General features: G+C 33.6%; 2 protein-coding genes across 2 annotated transcripts; one reads left to right on the top strand and one right to left on the bottom strand.

Annotated features, from left to right (window-relative positions):
- The first annotated feature begins 8,546 nt into the window (after positions 1-8,546).
- On the top strand, positions 8,547-12,463 carry LOC141708306 (polyadenylate-binding protein-interacting protein 12-like). The gene is made up of 11 exons (XM_074511868.1): positions 8,547-8,711; positions 8,831-9,325; positions 9,746-9,856; positions 9,931-9,975; positions 10,051-10,123; positions 10,211-10,323; positions 10,457-10,516; positions 10,608-10,655; positions 10,745-10,813; positions 11,940-12,001; positions 12,087-12,463. The coding sequence occupies exons 2-11, from the start codon at positions 8,888-8,890 to the stop codon at positions 12,142-12,144; spliced, it is 1,077 nt and encodes a 358-aa protein (XP_074367969.1). The 5' UTR covers positions 8,547-8,711; positions 8,831-8,887; the 3' UTR covers positions 12,145-12,463.
- A 3,553-nt stretch (positions 12,464-16,016) lies between these two features.
- On the bottom strand, positions 16,017-17,713 carry LOC141706237 (protein CANDIDATE G-PROTEIN COUPLED RECEPTOR 7-like). Its single transcript, XM_074509048.1, has one exon. The coding sequence runs from the start codon at positions 17,482-17,484 to the stop codon at positions 16,177-16,179; it is 1,308 nt and encodes a 435-aa protein (XP_074365149.1). The 5' UTR covers positions 17,485-17,713; the 3' UTR covers positions 16,017-16,176.
- Positions 17,714-26,546: the final 8,833 nt, after the last annotated feature.

Genomic DNA, 26,546 nt, shown 5'->3' with positions numbered 1-26,546 from the left:
CATTGTTGGTTAACAGACTCTACGGGCTGTGCCCTGGTTCCTCTTCTACGGGGTGGCATTATTATGATAAGGAAAATTGGTCACATGATTATAACAGTTAGGTTATTTTATTCATATATAAGCATGTCATTTATTACTTAACAGGTTTTATAAAGTGCATTAATATAGACATCAATTCTTTAATAACTGCTTAAATATATATTCATAAGATCTCCCAGTTATATCCTGGGGATGAAACAACTAGCCGAGTTCATACATGCCTGGTTACAATCTATCACTGCTAGTTCTAAATACTGAAATGAAAATACATAAGCCGTGTACCCGGAAAGGCTAGGAACGCTATCTACTACTAGCAATCCTATCAAAATTGGTGACAAGTCACTCAGCCTTCTTCAAGGTCTACATCTAGTCACTAATCTCTCAGTCACTATCACTACGAGTGAGGTCATGCACCCTCCTCATCGCTCCTGCAATCATCATCTCTGCATCGACTACTGGGATGTATCCTTCCACTGATGTCATCCTCATCTGAACCCTGGTACGGAGCTCGATCCCATCGATCTCTCTACGGGCTATGGCTGGGGAAGCAGCTCTGAAATCTCCGGGGTATCCTAGTCGGGTAGCTCTCTCAGCTGTCAGTGCCTGGCGTAACTCAGCAATGCGGGCAGATGCCGCTGTGATCTCAGCGTTAAACTGACTCACTACCCAGTCATGTACGGCTACATGCATGGTCGCCGGTGGTGGTAGAGGTGAGTCTGGGTCGCTAGAGGATATGTCATGGACCTCATGGAACTGTGCGCGTATCGCCTCCTCATCATCGTCATCAGTATAGGACATAGGGCTCTGGATCCCTGGGGGTGGTGTAGGAGAGCGAATAGCCTGGTGTGGGTACATCTCTACATCTCTCCATACTACGCCATTAGCTACGGGGACAGGAAGCTCAGTCTCCTCCTCTAGGACATCCTCAGTAGGGTCATCGTCTGAATCATCAATGGGTGGGCTCTCTGGCTCGGGAATAGGGTTATGCTCAGGAATCATCAAATCATCAACAGGGTCAACCTCCCTCCTAGGCTCCACTGGTACCTGACACAATAGGCAAGGTGTTACTAACTTAGAGTTGGAATTCCCTTGAGGGTAAAACAGTCAAGACTACTCGTGTAGCCCGACGACGAACTCGACTTGAGCTCTAATTGATTGTTTTATTATTCTTAGGTCTACATATTTTATATCCTATCATTTCTAAGATTTGATAACCTAAGGCTCTGATACCATTTCTGTGGCGCCCCAAAACCCGGGGTCAGGAGTCGCGGAAGCCATACTATCTAAACTCACACAACTAACACTACAATATGTAAATACTCACGCTTCGCGACCCCACACTTAACACACACACACTACAGGTTATTGTCTTGGAAACGAACCATCATTACTAGAGAAATTTTATTACAACCCAAATGTAATTAGTCTTACTGGGGGTGACCTTTAAGTAAGGTTAATCCGCCGACCGAATATACGTTTCTTATTTCTTATTTTACATAACCCATACTTATAAATAAGCCGAACTATAAATAACTGAAAACTAATCCAGCTTATTCCGACTACCTGAGGTACTGCACCAAACAATCTATGGAACAACTGGCCATTTCCTACCCGTTTCCTGGTTGTGGTTCTCATGGCAGGCATCTTGATTCACTGTTGTGTTGTGTCAATTTAAGAAAACAAGTGTGAGCTAAGATGCTCAGCATAATAATGTACAGTATGAAATGACTGTATAATAACATCATATATTATATATATGTTTTATTTAAGAGTAGATTTCTTGGTGTCCCACACCTTCTTATGAAAACAATTCTTTTAAGGGGGTTTTATAACCAGTGAATACCTTAATAGTAATCCCAGCACCTAGGCTTGGGTTACGGTATTGCATATCAATTCCAATTGGAAGATTTTGGACATCTCACAGGATCCACCGCATACGATGATCAGTCGTCCTACGGAAAGTAACCTTCTTTACTAGTAAAAGGACGAATACCGTCATCTCTCAGGTATCACCCTGGCCGCATTCGGGCTACGTGTCCCATTTTCGGGTATACACATACTTCACAAGTTCCTGAGTACACAAAGTACCTTCTCTTGCGGTACCTTTGGTAGCCCATCCAGCACACGTAGTACCAGAGTCTACCCCTCCATTGTCCTTCAACAGAATTCTATCAATCTCGGGAACTTGAACCATATCGAAGTTCCCCAAGCATTTTGCTTGTTGATAGAGATAGTTTATCTTTATTTTTAAATATAAGAGTATATATATGTATATACGTACTTCCGAGAATTTCGGAGGAAGTACTAGGGATGTGAGTTGACCGTTGTCAACAGATAATTAATAAGGGGAAAAGTTTCTTCTCGTAACTATATTCAATATAATAATAAGTCGGGATAATATTCACCGATGATCTGAAATTATTCGAATGATACTTCTAAATCAGAAGGTATATCAGGATCTATGATCTTTCAATCAATAACCATCCTTTAACAAATAATCATTACTTAAATAGTAGTCTATAAATAATTAAATGATAATCGATATTAATCATACCTCGAACGAGTTATTCTTTTAAAGATTTATTTAAATAGTATTCCTCAACTAGTTTGTGTTTACATAATTAATAATCTATAATGATTAATCGGGTTTGAATTCAATAACGTTGAAGTATACTACTCCTATAATAAAGGAATACGTATATAATATTTAATATCCGAATAAATAAAATATAGTTGAGGGAATATGCTCATTGGGAAATCGTTTTAAAAGTTCGAGGTGTTTTAATGTTTCGTAAGTGGACGATGAGTTCCTTTAAAACGTACCACTATGGACGTATAACCGTCCTATAATATCTCCGGAACGATTCCCGGGTTTTATCTTAATCCCCGACCGACCCTCGGTCTTATATAATACGTCACGCTTAAAGCGAAATAATCATTTCACGATATATACTTATCGTACAACATCACTATATTATGCGAAAATTCAACAACTACGTATCATAGCAAACATGGTATTTATGTGATGACAGTAAAACAATCCTTTCACAACACAATAGTAAAATGGAGTTGGGTTTGTAAACTTGCCTGGGTATCTCGAGGTGGAGGATGCTCTAGGTTCCGCTCGGAAATCTATAACCATAAACACATTTCATCCTGTTAGGTTCCGTCCTAATTCACGGTAACTCGCACTCATGCGCTACTCATTATACACCCTCTCAACTCATACTACCCTTAACATTTCTTTTAAGTCATAAACACTTTATGGTCACTTCATTTTCCTAAGTATCTTGAGTTCATTCTCATTATCGTTGTCGGCTCCGCTTAAGGATTCTTACGGTTTCTACTCGCGCGGTCTCGGCTTCGACATTTTTATAAAATTGAGAAATAATTATTTTCACTTGAAATTTTTATGACAGTTAGGAAACTCCACATGTTACTCTCTGTAAAAATTTCATGATTTATGAATACTTTTAAGTCTATCCTTTATATTTTCAAAGTTCATGATTTGTAGCAGTTTTTGTCACATAAAACACTTTTACTAAAACGATCATAACTTTTGATCCGTAAATCGGAATTAAGCGATTCAAGCGCCTAAAAGATCCTTATAACATTTTCTATCTTAAACAAAGGTTATTTATCAAGAATCTATAGTTTACAACTTCGAGACTTTCTGCAGAAACTTAAAGTTACGGTTTGTTGGTTTTAACGAAGTTACGTTTACGATCGGGGTTTCGTTTACGCCTTAACTATCAACACAACCACCAACAATCATCATATCATCATCAACACACAAAATCCTCTCAAGAACATCATGTTCTTGAGGCAAAAACAACCAACTTTAAATCTACTTAACTTAATCATCAAGATTTCATCAACAATACTTAGTAAGCTAGGTTTACTAACACCCACTAAATGGATCTTAAACATGAACTTTAAATAAAGTTAGGCCAAAGATTTTTACCTTTCTTGAAAGCTTGAGATGTGTTCTTGAGGATGGTGGAGGCTTGGAAGTGCTTGGTATGATTTTTGGAACCTAAAACCACCATTAAAATCAAGAAACCAAAGAGAGGTTACTATTCACACTATTCACTAGTGAGTTTCTTGAATTTATTCCACCCATTAAACCTTAATAAAAAGAGATGAAAGATTTTTCTTACCTTATTTTAGTTGCTAGAAGGCTTGGGAAATAATTGTGTGATTTTACAAGAACTAGAGCTTGGAGTTTTGAATTGCAATTCCCCTTTTTTCTTCAAAATAGCCGAATGGGAGCTTTGTGAGGGGGGGGGGTATTTATAGCACTTGGTTGCTTCTCTTGAATGATTTCTAGGTTGCTTCTTGGAAGGTGACTTGATATCTTTGCAAGTTGATCTTTATTCTTCCTAGGATAGCTTAGGTTTATTCCTTGTCTCCAAATCCATGGACAAATCTTTGTAGCTTGCTAGCTTACAAGCTAAACTACAAGGTTAGCTCCTTAGCACACTATTTGCTAGCTAGCTTGGTCATCCTAGGTGTTATTCCCAGTGGACTAACAATGAGATTTACAGAAAGGGGGTTGAATGTAAATCTCAAAACTTTTTCAAGTTTTGAGCAGTTTCTAAGGCTAAGTGTTTGAGTGATCAAATGTGTGTGAATTGCTTGAAGCTGATGCAGACAGATATATATTCAAACACAAATGTAATGAGCACAAAGAACTTAAAAACTTTTCTGGTGGATTTGTTGTTCCACCAGAGATGTGTTATTTCAGAAAATCTGTGATTCAAAGAATTAAATCACAGCTGCTTCCTAGTACAAACTAGATGATTTTCTCTTTTGATATTTCTAAACAGCTCAGGAAAATTCATATCTAATTACTAGCTGCTACTTGGTTTATATATCACCAAGTTTACAAGTGAAGACAAACTGTAAAATACAATTGAAAAGATTCTTCACATGTTTCTTCTTCATTTCTCTATCCAATGCAATCTAGGATAATCTGTAAATCTTTGAATACTTCCTTGTTTGCATCAGAATGGAAATGCTGCATTTTCTTGATTTCTCTTAGAGGCTTCCACATTCCAGTATGTCTCTGTCAACCCATGTGCCTCTGTCAACTTGTGAATTGTCACTATCAACTGCTAATGAACTAAGCATTTGTTGAAGCTTTCATCCGTTGATGCCTTATCCGTTGAGGCTTTATCCGTTGAAGCTTTATCCGTTGATGCATTATCAGTTGAAGTCTTTATCCGTTGAAGCACTTATCCGTTGATGGATATTATCCGTTGAAGCATTAGAGACATCCGTTGAAGCTTTGTTTCTTATCCGTTGAAGGTCTTCAATATCCGTTGACACTTCTTCACTTATACAAAATTACAAGGCATGAAATATTTACAATTAGCCCTCCTATTTGTACATCCATTAGTAGTCAACATGACTGATTATTTCCTAACAACATCTAAGAATTACAGCTTGAAACCAGAGAGTGAAATGTGCTACACTACTAAACTTATTGCTAAGTAAAGCTACTCCTTCAACGGATAGCCAAGATGGTCTTATCCGTTGAGACTACAAACACTAGATTTCTACTTAAGTGTTTTGCTTAACTTATCATCAAACTAATACACATATTCCTAACACTAGGGTTAGCTCACTATTTGATGAAGTAACCATGGTTACTTCCTTACCATGGTTTAGTTAGTGCGTTACGTTTAATTAATCGTTTACGCGTTCGCTCGGTTACTTAAACGTTCTCCGCAATACTTATTCGTAAATGGTTCGCAATGTAATTCTTTTCGTTTCTATTCCTTATATTTTTATTTATCCTAATTGAATATAAATCCGTAGGATTTTAATCTCGTAATTATATTGTGATTCCCGTAGTCCTTGATAAGTCGTAATTACGGTCATTTTTCAAAGTTCATTTTCTTCGAAAACTAATAGCGTTTACATACATTCATTTGGTACGTATAGTCGTAATATCGATTCCGAAACTCATTTTCTTATGCACTATATAGTGTGGGCTCAAAAGTTTTTCCCGTCTGTCAGGGTTACTATTCATTAAACGTTTTACAGGGTCTCAAAAATTCGAGTTATTACATAAAAGCTCATATATTTTCCTTGATTTAGGAAAAAAGCTAAGGGTGTCACAAGAACAAATGTTGAACAAGTCATGGGAAGAACTGGAATACCTTGTTTGCATACTTACTATTAAAAACTCAACCACTGAAAGATGGTCTGAGTACTTAAAGATACAGGAGAAGTAAAAAGGTATGTCCAAATCCAAATTCCAAAGTAACTCAATTGCTGATATGCTTAGGGGAGGAGCTGAGCTGATTGAACAGTTCAGGTCTAAGCTGATCTCATTCAGTCATACTGCAAAAAATTATGGGTTGATTCAACTGGATGATCTGTATTTGAGTAGAAGTAAAATTTCTGATCTAAAGGCTGGCATTTACCGGATTGATGAATCTTCTCAATAACTTAAGGATGTCAAGTAAAAACCGGAGATGTTTAAACATAGCCGATGAGAATTTGCTCAGAACTTTATTCAATGACGCTACATGATATGCCATCGTTCAAGATTAAAGACTAAAGTCTGATATACTGACTGTATGTTTGTATATTTATGTATTTCTGAATTTAGATAGTTTTTGACATCATCAATTAGGAACTTGTACATATTTTAATAGTGCACTGTATTTCTGCATTTAGATAGTTTTTGACATCATCACTTAAAAACTTATACATATTTTCATAGGGCACAAGTTGGGGAGATTGTTAGATATAATTAATGATATCAAAGTTTACTATCAGAGTTTGACATCAAAATCTGCACCAGAAGGATATCGTATTTATCTTCATATCAGCATTTAACGGATCAATTTTTAAGGCCGGATTTCAGGAGAAGATTGATGCTGTAGTGAGAAGATAATATTTGCAGAGATATGTTGGTGTATGACTTTATTTATTTGTAGCATTTGATATATATTATGATTCCATATCTATGTATATCATATCAATTAGGTTGATTGTCTAACTGTACATTATATAAGCACATATTTACATTATATATGTTACTTATCATAACTATAATTTGTGTAACCTAGCAATTTTTAAGCATATATGATCATCATTTATTAGAGTACCTTGTATTTAATTAACATTTTTTTAATTATTAACATAATAATCGTTTCTTCCTATTAATGTGTTTGTTTAATTTAATTATTATATACTGTATTCACCTTTTTACAATATAATTTAAGGCCTAACAAACAATTATGTGAAACGTACATCCTTATATTAAATCTAATGTAACTGAGAGGACATGAGTTCATGTGGCAGGATATTGACAGGCTTTGAGCTGGAATAAAATGTTTCAATGAATTAAACGTTGCTGAATTATATATATAATAATATAATAGATAGATGTCAATATCATATCATATCAACATTAATATGATTCTATATGGTAAAAAATAAGATCATCAATAATTTGAACCTGTGAGAACTCGTGACTTTGCTCATATGTAGATTGACAAACTACGTATAAAAATATATTCTTAATTTTATGATTAATTTTACCAACCGGATATTCATTCCTTATTTGGGTACTAAAATAATATCTTCACAACTTTTTGGATAAAACATGTCTTTTTGGGAAACAAAAATTACACGATCAGTGTACAAATGCAAAAATAGTTTCAAAAAATATCTTTAAAATGACACGTAGCTCTCGTATTGGTATTTCGACACGATCCTCCAAAGTGCATTTAAGAATACCCTCTTTATGAAAATCAATCTTTGGATATGAAAATTATAACTTATTCAAGAAATTAAGTTAAATACCTGGCTCTAGGAATAATATTTAATATATCTCAAAATAGCTAGTTAAGTAATATATGTATTATGTTAATAATTTTAGCTGTACTTTATGAATTTGATATTCAGGCGAGTTTACACAATTTCAATTTTAATAACCTTTCTAAACTATTATATTAAAGACAAATATTTAAAATTTTGTTGATAATTTGATCAGTACATAACTTGGTCACTCAATTAATAATTTTTAGACATTTAAAATTTAATTGATAGGAATTGTTAGATATAATCTTAAAAATTTTAAGATTTGAATTTTACCAGGACATGTTAAAATTATCCTTTACAACATAATACTAAAATAACTTGTATGGTACGGGTTACCGCATGTAGTTTGGTCATTAAATTCCTTATTACTACTGATATTTTTTAAATCATTTCAATTCCTAAACATTGGACCGAAACTATATTTTTCAAACTAATTTAGTCAGGTCAATTTGTTTTTAAAAAAAAATTACTTTACCATCGACATACTACCGGAAATTGATTGTTTTCAGGTAAACAAGTCCAACAGAGAAGTGGGCCAGTTAATGAGTGTGCAAAGTCCAAAAAACACTCGAATAAACGTCCGAAGATTCCAGCCCAATCCAACCCACATTTCCATTTAGTATATCTTTTTTCACAGTCTGTCTGTATATAAAGTTTACTCACCTGTAATTTGTTTTTGCAGAAAAGTGAAAAAAAGAAACAAAGGGGAAAGGATAGTCTCTTTTTCCGTGTATGTTTATCTTCTTACACCTACGTAATGCATTTGATCATATTCATAGTCTAGTTTAGAACTCGACTCTCTCATCTGTTCTGTAATATCCACCCCCCAGGTACGTTTTCTCTACGTTCTTTTTATTTATCGCATCAAAACCGAATCTTTATCTCCTTTTTTATATCCTTTTCGAATATTATTATTAATTTTATTTCTTTCTTTTTTATATTTGATCAGATCATATTATATATATTTAGCTGAGTAGAATTCAAGATTAAACAAAGAAGATCGAAGATGGCAGTTGCTGAAAATGCTGACTCAGTGACTCGTTCTGACTCGGCTGTTCATAACTCACCCATGGATCACTCTAAATCTAATCGTTTTAATGGTGATCACACTAATTTTACTAATAATAAGGTCATGAATCATCAAACTAATGGAAATGGTGGGGCCCACCAGGTGATGTTGATCAAGAACAGCAACAAGAAAGGTGATTATAAGGATGCTGATGATGATGAGATGAGGGATTTAGAAGAAATGTTGTCGAAATTGAATCCTATGGCTAAAGAATTTGTACCCCCTTCACTTGTTCATTTTAATTATAAGCAACACCAACAGCAACAACCCTTGCTTGTTCCCCACTTTGGTTATGTTCCTGCTGCTGCTCTTGATAATGGTTTTGTTGTGCACACTAATTCTCCGGTTGCGGTTAATGGGAATTCGATCAGAAAGGTAAAAATCGAAACTTTAATTCATAGTTATTGACTTGTTGGTATTGAATTTGATTAGTATTTTGTTAGGTTTTGCTATATGTTTGTAATATTGTTTTATGGACTTAAAAATTGGAACTTTATTAGATATCATAAGCTTAAAAATGTTATATTAGTTTATTTTGGTTATTGACTTATTGCTATTGAATTTGATTAGTATTTTGTTAGGTTTTGCTATATGTTTGTATCATGTTTTCTAGGACTTAAAAATTGGAACTTTATTAGATATCGTAAGCTTCGAGCTTGCCTTGCTACTTACAGATGTTATTAGATATAGGTTATTGCTGACTGATTGTTTCTTTTATCTTGAATACCATTTTTTGAATTTTTCTAGGAAGGACAATTTTTTTAGTAATAGATATTGTATGTATTTTGTACTCAGAAGAAGATTGGTTTTGGTCATGTAAAGAGAAGGATGAATAGTCGAACAAGTCTGGCGCAGAGAGAGGAGATCATAAGGAGGACTGTATATGTTTCTGATATTGATCAGCAGGTACAATTTTTGTCGTATATCTGTTATGTTTTTATTGTTAAATATTCATAATTATTTACGGCTGGTGGCTTTAGGTTACGGAAGAACAACTTGCAGCAATATTTATTACTTGTGGGCAGGTGATTTCTTACTTCATTCATCTCATTGATATAGAGTTTTACATTCATTCTAAAGAACTCATTGCATTGGTGAAGGTTGTCGACTGTCGTGTCTGCGGTGATCCTAATTCTGTTCTCCGCTTTGCCTTTATTGAGTTTATGGATGAAGGTAGGCTGACGAAACTTATTGCTTGAAATGAATGAGTTGATTGTTGAGTTTAGGTAACATTGCATTGTTTTTATATTTGAGCTGCAGAAGGTGCAAGGAATGCTTTGGGTATGGCAGGAACTGTGCTTGGATTCTATCCAGTCAGGGTGTTACCTTCAAAAACTGCAATTGCACCTGTGAATCCAACATTTTTACCGCGTGTAAGTATTTCGGTTGACTGTATTAAACTTCCTATTTCCCTGAAAGGACAGAAAAATTAATTTAATCATGAAAACTTGAATTTTTTAGTGGAAGATTCAAACTAATTACATTGTGTTTTCCTATGTTTGCTAGTCCGAGGATGAACGGGAAATGTGCTCAAGAACTATCTACTGCACAAATATTGATAAGAAGGTGATTTTGGAGTGCAATTAATTCTCATACTTTTTAGCGAGTACATGTAGGAAGGAAGACTAACCATATTTATGCTTGCTATTTATATTAGGTTACTCAAGTGGATGTCAAACTGTTTTTTGAGACTTTTTGTGGAGAGGTTTGTAACTGCATATCAGCATATGTAATGAATCCAAAGTGCCCTACATTATGTTCCGAAATAGATATAAAGTGTCTTGTCTGCCGTAGGTCTATCGCTTGAGGCTTCTTGGAGACTATCATCATTCTACTCGCATTGCGTTTGTGGAGTTTGTAATGGTGAGTATATGGAGATTCCCTAATCTTTTTGTTATGGTGTATATCTGTTTCCTTCTGCAGTACATAGTGATCAGAAAGAATGCTCATGTGCTTGCGTTGTTTAAGTGCAATTCCGAGATATTATTGTGGTTAGATAAATATCTTTGGCCATTGATTTTCGTATACAAGAAACTGTAATCTGGAGAGCATATTATTTTGCTTTGCTATGTAAGATTACATGATAAGAAATAAGAATCATAAATTTTTTTGGCATGAAAAAATATAATTCATTTGTCAAACTGCTGCATGAATTTCAATGAAAAGGAAATAATGGGTTCCTTTGGGATACAGTGCCATCTAAATTTGTAGAAGATTATACCATGGGCACTAAATTTTGTCAAGTGTCTTCTCCCTCCTATCTGTGCAAAAGTATTGGTTGTGAAAAAAAAATGTATAGGGTGTTTTACCTTTCCTGCACTTGAGACTTGTTTGATTGACTTCTCCCTGCTGGAGTTTGTGATGCTAGTCAGATAATGAGAAATTAAATAGTACTCAATTCGGCAGATTCCTAGGATTCTTCTTAGACTTGAAAAAGATACGCAGTCGAGAGATTAACTTGGTTGAATATATTCCTAATTATTATTTCCCCAATAGCTGCCTAAAGTTCAGGAATTTTTACGAGTTTAAAGTAATAATTACAAGGCACTGTGTTCTTAGATTGTCTTTGACCAAGTATATTTTGTTATGATATATCTTCCTTGTTTTGCTTGTGTCATTGCAACGATCTCTTGTATATTGATTATAAACTACCGTTTGCTCTTTTCCTGTAAGAAATTGTGCATTAGGATTTCTCGCATACGAGTTAGGCAACTAACTTACATAACTAACTGAAGCATTCATGATGCTATTTAATGCTAAGAAATTTACAACATATGCAAAATCAACGTGTTTGTAACCCATTAATGGGTTGGGTTCATATTGGCCTTTTCAGTCATTGTCGTTTTTGCAATCATAAACCTATTCAGGTTAGTATTTTATTAAATGCACCTTTTAGTTGCTAATTATGAGGGTTGAATTTTTAACATTGGCAAGGTGCCAGGTTCTTGTCATTCAGTAAGCTGTAGTAATTTGATTTTTGACCGTGTAGGCTGAGAGTGCAATTGCAGCCCTCAACTATAGTGGTGCAGTCATGGGATCACTGCCAATTAGGTCAGTGTTTCTAATCTTACACATATATTTGTCTTATCTTTAATATATCTTAGCTGCTTTTGAACGTGTCTTTGTGTCTATGCAGGGTAAGTCCATCAAAGACACCCGTCCGCCCACGTGCTCCACGTGGCCCTATGCAGTGATGCTACCTTGCATCATCCCTGAACTGATTTCAGCTGATATATATCTACTTAGATGCAGAGTTAATTTTAAGCTCGCAGCCTGGTATCTGTCGTCTAGCCATCTAGGGGTTATCTATAGAAGTTTCTATTGATGTAGAGTTGGATGGAATCTCGAGGCTTTAAGGCTAAAATCTATGGCGTATTTTATGTGGCATGTTATGTTAAATTCTGTAGACTTGTTTATGGGATTCTTCTGTTGTCGTTGCTTTTTCATGGTTTACAGAAGTATGTGGAATGGTCCAGACATCTATACACGGATTTTGATTATCCATATTTGATATTTTTGTTCTCAAATTTCAATTTTCCTGCACTGCATTCCTGATTTGTGCTCTGATACCATAATATTAGTATAATTTCGTAGAAATAGCTGTTCAGATTTATGAATCGCTGGAACAGGTTAAATTATTATCTTGCAAATCCTAGTTTGCAAAAGATATAGGTGACCCGTGAGGATGACAAACTTAATAAGACTGGTATATATATACAGAATGGAGAAGTTCTGAGAAAATCAGTTTTGTTTTGAAGACCTGGGTGTATTTAATCAAGATTTTAAAGAAATTTTTTGAATTCTTGAAATGTATAGTCTCAAGAGGTATTCAATTAGGATTTTAAAAAAATTTTTAAAATTTGATGGTATTTAATGGAGATTAGAAAAAGTATTTTATAATCTGAGTGTATTCAATTCAGATTTTAAAAATTCTACTGAAATCTAACTGTATTCAATTTGGATTTTTAAAAATTTGGATTTTTAAAAATTCATCAAAATCTGATGGTATTCAAAAGTTCGTGGATTTTTTTAATGTGAAAAAGCGGTGGATTTTGATAGATTTGTCAGTTCATTTTTAATCTTTTAATATTTTAGGGGGCGTATCCAATTGAGATTTTGAAGTATTGATAATAATTTATGGATTTTATAAGATTTTCGATGATTTTAAATGTTCGCGGATTTTAACGGAGTTGATATTGATAAAATAATCTTGCAGAGTCTTTATGATTTTGTGAAATATTTTAGAAATCCTTCAAATTCTCATGGATTTTGGTGAGATTTTGGTGAGATTTCAAAAGATTAAAAATGTACTATCAAATATATCAAAATCCACATATTTTTTAAATAAAACAAAATTCATGAATTTTTGAATACCATAAAATTTGAGTGAAAATTTTAAAATCTAAATTGAATACCCTAAGATTTTGATAGAATGTTTTAAATTTAAATTGAATACACTCAAATTTTAATGGATTTTTTACAATCCAAATTGAATACCTCCAGATTTTGAAGGATTTTTTCAAAATCTCAATTAATACCCATGAACTTTTAAAATCTTTAAAAATCTTTTGAAATCTTGATTGAATACTAAAATATATGAGATTTTGAAGGATTTCTAGAAAATTTCACAAAATCAGTAAGACTCCACAAGATTTTTTATCAACTCCATCAAAATTAATGAAAGAATAAAATCAATGAAAATCTTTTAAAATCCATTGATTATTATCAATTCTTTAAAATCTCAAATGAATATACCCCTACTTTAGTATGAGAACGATATTGGATAAGAAAGGAGTTTATTTTTATAGAAAGTATTGATAATCGAAGTTTAAAGATGGGGATAAATGCTAATATGGTTTTGGTTAAGAGAATAAAATATTCAAATTATTTTGGGTCTAAATTATTTAGAATTTTCAAGTTTATATTATTTTTTCATATAAACTTTTATCTTTACTGGGTAAACGATGAAGCATTTGTTGCCCATTATTTCAATATATTTTTCTCGTTAATTTGCAAATACGGTTTAATAAATGGTTAAATCTCAAAATAGTCATTTGAAAGCATGTATCAAAAAACTCACTCTAGTTATCGGCATGTCATTTGCACCACTCTAGTTGACAGTAATAATAACAGAAAAATGACAGAACTCAACGAAAGTAATAGCTGGAAATTATGTGGAGGAAGGTGCTCAAGTTTAACATCAGTTTTCAAACTTTTAAAATTAAATCAAGTTTATTTATATAAAAATTAAAACCTTAAATTTTAGATTTATAATATTTGTTAGGAAATATGTTAAAATTTATAAAAATTATTAACTTAAATTTATAATTAGTCATCAATTTATTCTAAAAATAAATTTGATCTTAAATAAAAAGTCTTTTCTATATTTTAGAATGTTCAAATTTTACATTAAATGAAAAAACCTTTATTTAAAATTTATAAAAAGTTGAAGTTTATTTTGAATCAATCAAGATTTTAAATTTTACATTCACACTTTTTCGTTTTGATTTTCTGAAAAGATTATTTTTCGACTTGAAAACTTTTGTATTTGTAACATAATTTATAGATCGGTGAAATTTAAAAAATGAAAGTAAAAAGTAAATAAACTGAGAATTTAACTTACGTATTTTTAAAATTTACAAAGATAATCGGAATTTTATTTAAAAAATAAGATTTTAACTTTTAAATTTTAGAATTCAACCACTCCCTTCAAATTTATTAAAAACCCAAAAGTTGTTGAAAAGTTAAAAAGGAAACAAAAAATTGCTATAATATTTTTGAAACAACATTTTTAATTTGACAGTTTAGACTTTATCTAATTTTGAGATTATAATCAAATTAACAAGAACTATATTTTGATCTAAGAATGAAAAATAAAAAGTTAAGAAAACACATAATTTAAAAAGAAGCACAACTGATTTACACATGTAACACACAGCTAAAGACACACGAACATTGACTAACATAAATATGGTATTCATGCATCAAACCAATTATGAGACTTTCAATTAAAGGGGCTTTACACATTTGTTTGTGTATATAGATATTTGTGTATATATATATATATATTAATTCAATTATTAATTTATTTAGGTGAACTTAGATCGTCAGGTGTCCTCCAAGCTGTAATTATTTTTAAGGCCACCATAACATTTTCCGTCAAGTCAACTATTTGACTAACGGCTCTATCATTACTCTCAACTACCATTTAGTATTTTGTCCAAAAGATGTAAATGAAATACTGATAACTTAAGTGTGTTTTTTATATATGTCCTTCTCAGTAACTACTTTGAGGTTTAACCCGTTTAATAAACGACGACCAACCAGCCTAAAATACAAAATATAAAACGAAACATCCCGTCCATGAGAAAAACACCATAGAGAAAAATTAGAAAATCAACGGTTACATATAGTAAGAAAAACAATAAATACAACGCTTTCAATAAAACGACAACTAGTACAAATAAAAGTATCCTAACAACCGACAACGTCTTACTATAAAATAGCAAAATAGCAAGTAATACATACATTACAGAGAAAAACAAGAAAACCGACGGTAAAAATATTTCATCAGCCGATAAATAATAATTCAATAGTCGTGTTCCCGTGTACATTCATCAAAACAACGAGATCCAGAAGACAATTAGCGAAACTCAGAGCTTATAGATTCGTATGATTAGTAAAAATATAAAAAGAAACATCCCATCAATGACTAAAACACCATAGGGAAAATAAGAAAATTGACACTTACATGTAGTCGTGTTTCCGTGTCCACATTATACATAGGTGAACGTACATTCATTCATTGAAAAAGCCAGATCCAGAAGACAATTAGCGAAAACTGAGAGCATGTAGATTGGTATCATTGAGGTCAAAAGTGGTGTCAAAGTGATCACTTTCAGGTTAATCAAATTTAAACACAGGTTATCACCAAGTTGATGTAGATTGGTATCAAGTTCTCTTGAGTCTTTCAGTTTACAAACATAAGAATGCACTGTTGTGCTATTCTATAATAAAGAGTAACAAAGAGTAATCTATCTTCATTGGGTAAATTATGGAGCATTCATAATACTTAATTTTCTCAAAAATAACCACTAAAGAACTAGTAAGATTAGAAAACAAACTGCAGAGTACAAGTGCATTACCAAGTATATACAACTGTAGAATATAAAAACTCATATCCGGCTGGCTTGCTTGTCCTGTGTTTAAGCACAAAAGCAACATAATCACAATTCAAATTCTTCGTCAAGTTTGAGTGCCTCTGAAGCAGCTTCCTCCTCTTCATCATCGATAGCAAAATATGGATTGTGAGTCTTAGGTCTGAAATTAAATCCGGTAAATATATAAAATGCAAGTGTCGCCAATTCAGCAGCAACCACACTAGTCCACTCATATTGATAGGAAGTAATAGTCTCCAGCCCATAGACGACAACCCTTGTAAAATAGATATAACATATAACCACAATGTAATAAAGCCTAAACAACGTCAGCTTCATCAAGTTCACTGCAGCCTTTCCATCACTCTTAGCAGCTTCACGCAGATTCTTAATAGACCACATAATCGGAAACAAAACCGCACAGCAACACAAAATATCAACTAACAAAAACACCTTCTTCCAAGTATACAAATCTTCCGCAAACGGACCACTTTCATCAATCACAACCTGAGCCACATTAGCAATAACTTGCAAAGGTATGACAATCATCAAAACCTTCTTTTCTTTATCTTGCAAATACGGTTTAATAAACGACCAACCAGTCCCAATCAACACAATCAACGTAAATAAAATTATCCCCTTGAAAAAACTAAAAATGTAAAACAAAACATCCCAGCCATGAGCAGTACCAGTTCTTTTAATAAACGACTTATCCTCCGTTTCACACAACAAATTCAACGCTTTCATCACAATCACAGCTAGCATAAAGAAATGTATCCGAAAAACCGACAATATCTTACTATGTACAACATAAATCCATAAACCAGCAAGTAACACATAAACCACAAAGAAAAACAAATAAATCGACGGTAAAAATGCTTTACCAGCCGATAAATAAACCCGATGTCCGGTTTTCATGTCCACATTATACATCGAAGAACGTACATTCATCGAAACAGGAAAATTTGGGATACAATTAGCGAAAACAAGAGCGTAAAGATTAGCATCATTGAGCTTAAAAGTAGTATCAAATTTATCTTTTTCGAGTTTCTCGAAACTTAAAACAGGTTTAACAAGACTAGAGCTGAGAGAGCATTGGATTTCATTAAGTTGTAATTGGTTAACAATGTGAGGCCATGCGTCCTGGGTGGTGAGAAAGAATCCGATTTTAGAAAGATCGGGTTTAGGGTTTTGAGAGTTGGAGAGTTTAATATGAGATACATTGAGAACAAGGTGACCCGAGTGAGTGAACCCGAATTCGTCAAATGGGATGATTTGGCGATCGTCGGATTGAATCTTGGTGACCCGAATTTCAGCGAGAGTGATGGTAGCTGTGAAGAAGAGGATTAGAAGAATTAGGAATTGAAAATGAGGCATAGTTTTGGAGGGAAATTGAGGAGTGATTTGGGGAATTAGGGTTTCATTACAACAAAGAAGATTGAGTGAGGTTTGAGTTTTATTAGTACATTACATGGAAAGTGTGCCAGGGAGTGTTGTTGCGGGTGAAGTACGCGAGACACATGACTGAGTTACTGATGCATCATGTTTGTCTGAAACATGCAACATGCCGGCAGCTAAACTCCCGTGTCCCGTGTCAATGACACGATGTCATATTAAGAAAAGAGGAAATTGCATTTGGTGTATGTATATTATGTATTAGATCATTTTATGGTACCACATTTTAAACGTTTTGTCTAGTATGTGTTCATGGACACATGCTAAAAAAATGTAATTGATGAGTTATAAAAATTTTAATGTGCGGAGATTTTTGTGCATGTAGGGGGGTCCATCATTATTAATGAGCTCTCCATCAATATTTTGTAGACACCTTATCAAACATTAACTCTTAGCATGTGCACAATGACACATACTAGAAAAATCCTATTTTAAAAACTAATATTTTGTGTATATGAATTCTGAATGTTTTGTGATTAGTGTAACTCTGTCAAATAAAACTAATATCGTTAGTTTGGCTGGGGCAGTTCTGTCAATTGCCATACATAGTTAAAAATCCCCAAATCACTTTACTCTTTTCATTTGATCTCTTCATCTTCTCAATCCCCCATTTTATCCTGCAAAAACACTTCAGCCAATTTCATTTATTGCCCAGTGCCCTACTGCTACTCAATCGATCAAGAATGGTGTGGATTCGGAGAAACCCTAGTGATAAAGACATCTACAAGCCAGACAAAGGTCCTGATATGATGGTAAGAGCTTTTACTCAGGGTTTGTACTTAGGGTTTGTTCATAATTAAGTTTTTATGATCTGTTCCTAGGATTTGTTGGTAATTAGGGTTTTTTTGTATGTACAGTTGTAAAGTGTATTTGTTAAATTAAATATTTATAAATGTATGTTGTTGTCGATCCATGTGCATTATTGGTGTGGTCCTTTCTGTTGTATTCATTTCAAATAGAGATAAAAAGAGAGTGTTTTTTATGTTGGCTTGAAATGTGATGTTTAGTAAAGCATGTATAAAGTATTATATTGCTTTATAATGTGATATAAAATTATTTTATAAGGTCAAATTTTTGTTGCAGCTTATGAAGACATGTTTATTATTAAATTGCATTATGGGGGTAAGTTTAGTGAGACAAATGTAGGCATTCAATATGTTGGGGGTCATTTAACTATTTTGAATTGTCTGAGGCAGATACAATGAGTTTACTTGAGTTGATTAGCATGTTAAAAGATCGTGGAAAATAGGTATATAAACCTTATTCTATAAGTGGCCAAAGACTGATATGACAAGAGGGTTGCATATCTTAGACATAGATTGTGATATTTTAGAAATGTGTGAGTTGCTTCCACCATCAAAGGTTATATATGTGTATACCATAACAACTGGTCCTATTATTGTGATTGACAGTGATGTGGTGCCTACTCAGGAGTTTGCCCCCTCATGGGTTGAAAATGTTGAGTATGTTGATCCTATCACAGAGCAGGTGGAAGCAAACATTGATGAGATGATGGAAAATAATGAAGGATATGTTGAAGATAATGTAATGGGGGCATTTTTCAGTAATGGTGAATCTGATGAAGACTACAACCCAGTAGAAGATAGAGATGTTCTGAGTTATTGCAGTTTTTACTATGATGCTTCGAACATGGATTCTACTGATAATGAGGTTTGTAATCACAAGAATTTGAGGGATACGAAAAGGCAAGAAAAGTCCAAAGAAAAAGGGAAAAAGAAATCAATGGATATAGTGGACATATCTGAGCAGTCTGTAGAGAAGGAAATAATTCCTGAGAAGGACATATTGGAAGATAACAAAAGTTGTACTGAAGATGAAGGATGAAATGTCAGTGATGAAGAGGAAATCATATTTTCAACTGATGAAGGAGGAAATGTCAGTGATGAAGGAGGAAATGTCAGTGATGAAGAAGAAGTCCAACTGATGAAGAAGAAGTCACATTTCCAGTCTTCAATCCCATCACTGACATGAAGGATCCACAGTTTCAGCTTGGTATGTTATTTCCAACTGCTAAAATCTTTAGAGCTGCCGTGAGAAAGCAATCAATTATACACAGAAGACCTATTAAGATATGTAGAAACTATGGCATCAGGGTTAGGTTTATATGTGAAAAGCCATGTGAGTGGAAGCTTTATGCTTCAAAGATGAACATAACTGAAACCTATCAGATCAAGGTCTACAACCCTAAACATACATGCACAACTACTTTTTATCATAAATAAATTAATTCAAGGTGGATTGCTGAGCATTATGAAGATGACATCAAGATGAATCCAACATGGCCACTAACTGCTTTTTTGAAAAATATTGTTAATGGCTAGTATTGTCATGTTAGTGCCTATGTAATTGTAAGGGCAAAGAAAAAAGCTTTGGACAACATAAATGGTAAACACGTGGATCAGTATGGGAGAGTATAGGATTATGGAGATCAGATTTTGAAGGTGATGCCTTAGTCAACAGTTCAAATTATGACAAAAGATCAAGAACTAGCAAGTGGTAGGAAGAGATTTAAAAGAATGTACATGTGCCTTGGTCCACTCAAAATGAGATTAAAAAATGGTTGTATGCCATTGCTTGGACTTGATCGATGTCATCTAAAGGGCCCATATGGTGGCCAGTTGCTTGCATATGTGGTAATAGATGCAAATGATGGAATGTATCCCCTTGTCTGGGTATTTGTAGAAGCTGAGAATAATGACAGTTGGAACTGGTTTCTAAAGAACCTCAATGCTGACATGAGGATAGAGAATGATGGTGCATTCACTTTTATAAGTGACAGACAAACGGTAAAAGAATAATATTCCCTCAATTTTTAAATAATAATTCTTCTATATATAATAGTAGGTGCACTTTATTTAATGCTTGGTTGGTGCTTTAGCGGGGCCTGATAAATATTTTGAAAGTTGTATTCCCTAATGCTGAACACAGGTTCTGTGTCATGCATCCATATAGGAACATGTGAAAGGAGCATAAAGGCATTGATATGAAGATGTATTTGTGGTTAGATGCTAGGGCCACCACTGACTATACATTTAATATATATACGGAAGAGTGGAAAAAGGTTTGCCAAATTTTATACTCTTTCTTTTAAAGTGCAATTACATTTCACATTAATATACTCCGATATTATAATTTGTGTCAAACAGTTGTCAAGTAAGTGTTTTGAATGGTTTAGTGAAAAACCTAGAAGTAAGTGGTCTAGGAGTGTATTCGGAAACCTTTGCAGGAGTGACATGTTTGTTAATAAACATTGTGAGGTTTTTAACAGCACAATCAGGAAATATAGGGATCTACTCATTTTTCTATGCTAAAGGCCATTCACACTAATGTTATGGTGAGGATTCAGAAGAGAAGAGACAAGATATTGAACAACTATGCTCTCAATCCAGTGTGTCCTAATGCTATGAGGAGGCTGAATAAGTAAGTGAAATACATTCCCACTGTTAACCTTTAGATTCATACCTTCTTGAGTAAATGATAAATATGATTTGTTCTTAATGGTAGGGAAATAGATCATAGTAAAGGTTATCATGTAATATGGAATGAAGGTGTTAGGTGTTTGGTGACAATGTCTGCTGGTGGTTATGAGATGGTAGTAGATTTGTAGGCTCATATGTGTGCCTGTAAGAAGTGGGAACTATCTGGCATTCCTTGTACCATGCTTGTGCACGCATACCATGAAGCAAGAAACTATATGAGCCCTTCATTCACATGTCATATAACAAAAATATATATTTTTAGAATGTTTTTTGAACATTGTTGATCCAATAGTAGGAGAGTCGGAATGGATGCTTCCACAAAGAGCCTAAGAAGTCACAAATGAATGCTGAAGGTCAGGATGCTTCCACTCAAACCGGTGGAGGTGGGGCAACAAGTGTTGCATCTAATGGTAATGTAAGTGGTGGGACAACAAATGGTGCAGCTACTGGTAATGCTAGTGGGGTGAGTGAGAATACCATTGTTGAAGGCACTCAGGTTGGGGTGTTACACAATATGACTACAAGGGCAAAGGTTCAAAAAACTCCACTTAATATAGAGGTACAATAGAAAAATATTCAAGATCAGGGAACCAAAACTACCAGGGCACATATTGAAGCAAGAAAGAGGCAAATAGAAGCTAATTTAAGCATGCACCCTGTCCTAAATATTTGATTATTATCATAGTTTATTTGAACTTGGTATTATGATGGGTTGTATGACCTTTTATCCACTTGATGTATGTTGTTTGGTGGAATAATATATTTTGGCCATCATTGACTTCTATTGGTGACAATTGTATTTTGAAGGTACATTAGAATGCTAATCTTTTGGTACGGTGGTTATAATGTATTGTCATAATTTGGGTAATGCCTAATATCATATAGTCTTCTGCTTATATTGTTTATGTTTTTGTCAATTCATCTTTGTTTTTAATATGTACATGATTTAAGTTATGCACAATCGAACACGATTATAAACAACACTATAAGTACTTAAAACTTAAGAATACAGAAAGAGTTACCGAGCATAATTTCTAATCAAAATATGATATTACATCAATAAAAGCAACATTATATTGTTCAAAGAAACCAACTAGTGATTTACGACTAATCAACAACACCAGTGAAATATAACTAAACAATGCAACTAAGGCACAACTTCATCTATAAACACCTCAAATCATTGCTTTAATCTGATTCAGAAGTGTAACCTTCATTCTCAACGACGGCTTACGGTCCAACTACACCAAGAACCATATCCATTATTAGAGAAAACAATACAAACATCGCAATGACAGTGAAATCATGTTTTTTCTTCATATTATTCATCTCGGCTTGATGCTTTTTGATTAGCCGGTCTATCCTGCTCTCGGACCTATGCACCTGCTCAGCAATACGTTCTTGCAGCTCCTCAATCACTGCTACATCTCGAGCTCCAAGTGGCGGGTCTACCCACGCGTGGTAGCTACAATCTTCTTCGGAAAATTCTCTGAACCTCCTTCTAGCATTTTCACCGTACGAAATGGTCTTCACCATGCTCATTCAGTTACAATCACATTCCAGATCAAGAATATCATCGTAGTTATCCATATTTTCTGCCATTTTTGTATAGGGTGGATGCTCAATCAAGTAATTGGGGTTTTATAGGTTGGGTCTAAAGACAATGTGAAATGGGGTTGAATAGATCCGTTGTAAATTGCCAATGACAAAACTGTCCCCCAATGAAACCAATAGTGTTAAATTTATTTGACGAAGGTACACTAACCACAAAAATGTTCAGATTTCATGTAAACAAAATGTTAGTTTTTAAAGTATAGTACCTAAAGTGATAGAAGATTATAGTACCTAAGGTATAGTACACAAAACAACTCATGTACTTTTAGTTTATTGAATTTTCTATCTACTTTTCTACCATGTGCCTATGGGCACACAATAAGCGTGAAAATTTATAAATTTTGGCCATTTAGATTGGTGTATTCTTTTTGTGTATGCAGGGGGTCCACCACTATTAAAGAGAGGGGACCAATGAAAATGACTTAAACTTATAAATTTATGCGCTTATTGTGTGCCCATGAGCACATGGTAGAAAATTCGCTTTTCTATTATGTGCCCCTGGGCATATAAGCGCAGAAATTTATAAGTTTAGTGCATCTTGATTGGTTCTTTTTAATAATAGTGATGATAAATTTTCTATTATGTGCTCGTGGGCATATAAGCATGAAAATTTATAAGTTTAGTGCATCTTGATTGGTTCCTTTTTTTATAATAGTGATGGACCCCCTACATTCATACAAACTCCACAATCAAATTGACCTAAAATTTTAAATTTCCGCGCTTATCATGTGCTCATGGGCACACAACTAGAAAAATTGTTAATTTTTTTACGTTAATCATTGTTGTGCAAGACATGCCTGTCCTTTAACAAGGCTAAGTGAAATTGACAACCCTAAGTAAGTTGTATTGTAATCTTAGTTTGTATTTTGTATTATAACATTAAAGTCTGTAAAAATGTCAAAGAGCAGACTGGAGTCTTTTTCTTTTAAACAGTATCAAGCCTAAGAATTCTATCTGGAAGAAGATCAAGAAGATCATGCCTCAGAAGAATTATGAAAAAGCTTGGATTTGAATAAATTTGTTGTGGAAAAAATATTCTAAGTCAAGATTTGTACAAGTTACAGATTTAGTGTTATAGAGAAGTCATTCGAGAACTCCAGAATGACTTATAGAGAACTCAAGAAAGCTACTAGAGAACTCCGAGATATCGACAAGCCAAGTTGAAGACACGAAGATTGGAGATATCGACAAGTCATTTCTTCACTAGAGAAATCAGAGTTATCGACAAGTCAGCATTCATTAGAGAACTCTGAGTTATCGATAAGTCAAATTCTACTAGAGAACTCAGAGATATCGATAAGTCAAAAGTCATTAGAGAACTCTGAGTTATCAACAAGTCAAATTTGAATAGAGAACTCTGAGTTATCGACAAGTCAATAAGCTACTAGAGAACTCAAAGAAATCGATAAGTCAAAGTGAAGATATGAAGACTAGAGATCTCGACAAGCCAAATTCTCTTATAGAGAACTCAGTGACCTCTACAAGTCAAATTTACTATGGAGTATTAGAGATCTCGATATGCCAATATACTTATCGAGATGTCAAGTTCTCTATAGAACAAACTGGAGATCTCGAGGTAAAATCTCAAAGTACAATTTGCAGACCAGTTCAATATCCAAGATTAAAAATCAACAAACAATCCAACTAGCTGGATTGACAAGTCTATAAAAATTAGCTTGAAGAGTGTGTAAGATCAAGGGTGAAGATTAACTGACAAAGGAAGATCAAAGTTAACACAATATGCAAAGATATGCTAAGACAGAAATGGAAGATATACTTTTCCTAAAATGGAAATGACAAGTGACAATTTACTAAAGTTAATAACATGTCTTATTAACTGTGTAAACCAGCAGTTAACTAAATTATAAAGTTAACACTGGTCCTTTGTTAGATATAACAATTTAGATCAGGAACTCTTATATACTCTCAAGAAAGAAGCTAAGCTCTTTATCAACAAAGAGCCTAGAAATTTTATAGGAAAACATTCTTAATTTTAATATAAAATTAAGTGAGTCTTGAAAGATCCATGTTCTTTATTATTGCATATTTAATTTCTGCATTAACACATTTCACTACAAGATTTGATTTACTTTGTTCACAACCATAAACAGTTCAAGAAATGCATAAAAACATAAAAACACATTCGGCCCCCCCTCTGTGTGTAATTCATTACCTAACAAGTGGTATCAGAGCAAAATCTGAAAGTAAACAGATTCAAGATCTTGGAAGAATGAATACACAGAAGATCAGTAGCATCAAAATTCCTACCTTTGACAAAGCTAACTACACTCTTTGGAAAAAGAAAATGATTGTAACACCCCCAAATCCGGGGTCGGGGATTCGGGTTGTCACGAGTTCCATTTCCTTTATCAATACTTAATCTTAACAGTCAACCAACTACTGAGTACCGTGACCCCACAATATACACACACACACCACAAGTTATAGTCTCAGAGATGAATATCAAAAATAACACAAGTCATTTTATTCCACAATTATAAACCGTTACACCTTAAAGGGGTTTCTGAATAAATTTACATTTCTTTGCCATTATTACAATTCATAAAGATACATAAGTCTGGTACATCAAAAGTTGAAAGCCTAGCCTATTGGTAGTTCCTACCTCAGCTACAGCGACATCAACGCCTATAGGAAACTGCGGAACGTTTCCTATCCGCTCGCAAATTGGGAGCTTGGTCCTGTTCATCTTGTCTGTCTGTTGTTGTGTGATGAAAGAAGAAAGCAAGGGTGAGCAACAAGCCCACCGAAATAATATGTATAATAATTAACAATATATGAGCATTCTCATAGTACTCATGAAAGTCTTGGTCAAGAAGAAATGAACTGTTAGGTCCCAATGTGTTTGTAGAAGGGGGGGTTGAATACAAACAGTACCGAATAATCGAATAAATGCGGAATAAAAAATGTGAAACAAAATTCAAGTTAAATAAAAATATTATTAAACTTGAAAGGTGTTACAACAACTGTATCGATTACAAGGAATTAATCTCAAATTAATTATCACAAATTTAGAATAAATTCGACATGAACTTTTTCTATTTTTGCAATAATTAGAATCAAATGCTAAACGCGATTTGAGATTAAGTTCTAGGGATTTTGATCCACTAGATTGTTACACAAGAGCAAGATAAATAATTCTAGTGGTTTGGATTTAACTTTACAAACTAGAAATGTGATCTTGAATTAAGCAGATGAAAAATGGAATGTTTCAGAGGCGGCTGCTTTTGCTTTCTGTGTTCTTGTTTTGTGTTCTGTGTTGGATATGTGAATGAATGCTTATGCTTCTTTTAATCAATTCAGCCGAATGAAAATAGAGCTGGCATGACAATCCTTTGGCTCAGTAAGACAATCGGTAGGACTATCTTTAGAGCTAGCAAGACAATCAGAATGAACTAGCAAGACTTTCGATATGACAATCAATTGTCATACCGATTGTCATAGTAGTTCAAACAGATTGTTTTTGCTGAATTAATAAGTGATTTTAATCTAATAATAATTCTGGTAAGACAATCAACTGAATTAGTATGACTTTCGGTATGACTATTGATTGTCATACCGATTGTCATACTAATACAAACAGTTGTCTTTTTGGAATTAAAACAGATTTTAACCAATTAAAAATTCTGAAAAACCTTAATATTAATTCTGAATTAATTAATCAATTAATTTAATTAATCAAATAAATTAATCTTTTGTAGATATAATTTATTTTCTTAATTAAATTATATGACTTAATTAATTAATAGAGAATTAATACTAACCTTGAGCAGCAACCATTCTTCTGAAAATCTTCTGAAAATCACTGTCAATTATGAATCAATTCCACCACTTCAATGTTGACACTCGATG

This window comes from Apium graveolens, chromosome 2 (genome assembly GCF_009905375.1).
Source record: "Apium graveolens cultivar Ventura chromosome 2, ASM990537v1, whole genome shotgun sequence".
In the NCBI taxonomy this organism is placed as follows: Eukaryota; Viridiplantae; Streptophyta; class Magnoliopsida; order Apiales; family Apiaceae; genus Apium; species Apium graveolens.
The sequence above is the reverse complement of the archived record's forward strand: the minus strand, read 5'-3'. Positions and strand labels throughout refer to the sequence as shown.

Bases quoted from the DNA above. Each gene is read 5' to 3' on its own strand.
- LOC141708306 (XM_074511868.1), top strand. From the start codon at position 8,888: ATGGCAGTTGCTGAAAATGCTGACTCAGTGACTCGTTCTGACTCGGCT. The intron at 9,326-9,745 runs GTAAAAATCGAA...TTTTGTACTCAG, and splicing joins ATGGGAATTCGATCAGAAAG to AAGAAGATTGGTTTTGGTCA. The intron at 10,324-10,456 runs GTAAGTATTTCG...TATGTTTGCTAG, and splicing joins ATCCAACATTTTTACCGCGT to TCCGAGGATGAACGGGAAAT.
- LOC141706237 (XM_074509048.1), bottom strand. From the start codon at position 17,484: ATGCCTCATTTTCAATTCCTAATTCTTCTAATCCTCTTCTTCACAGCT.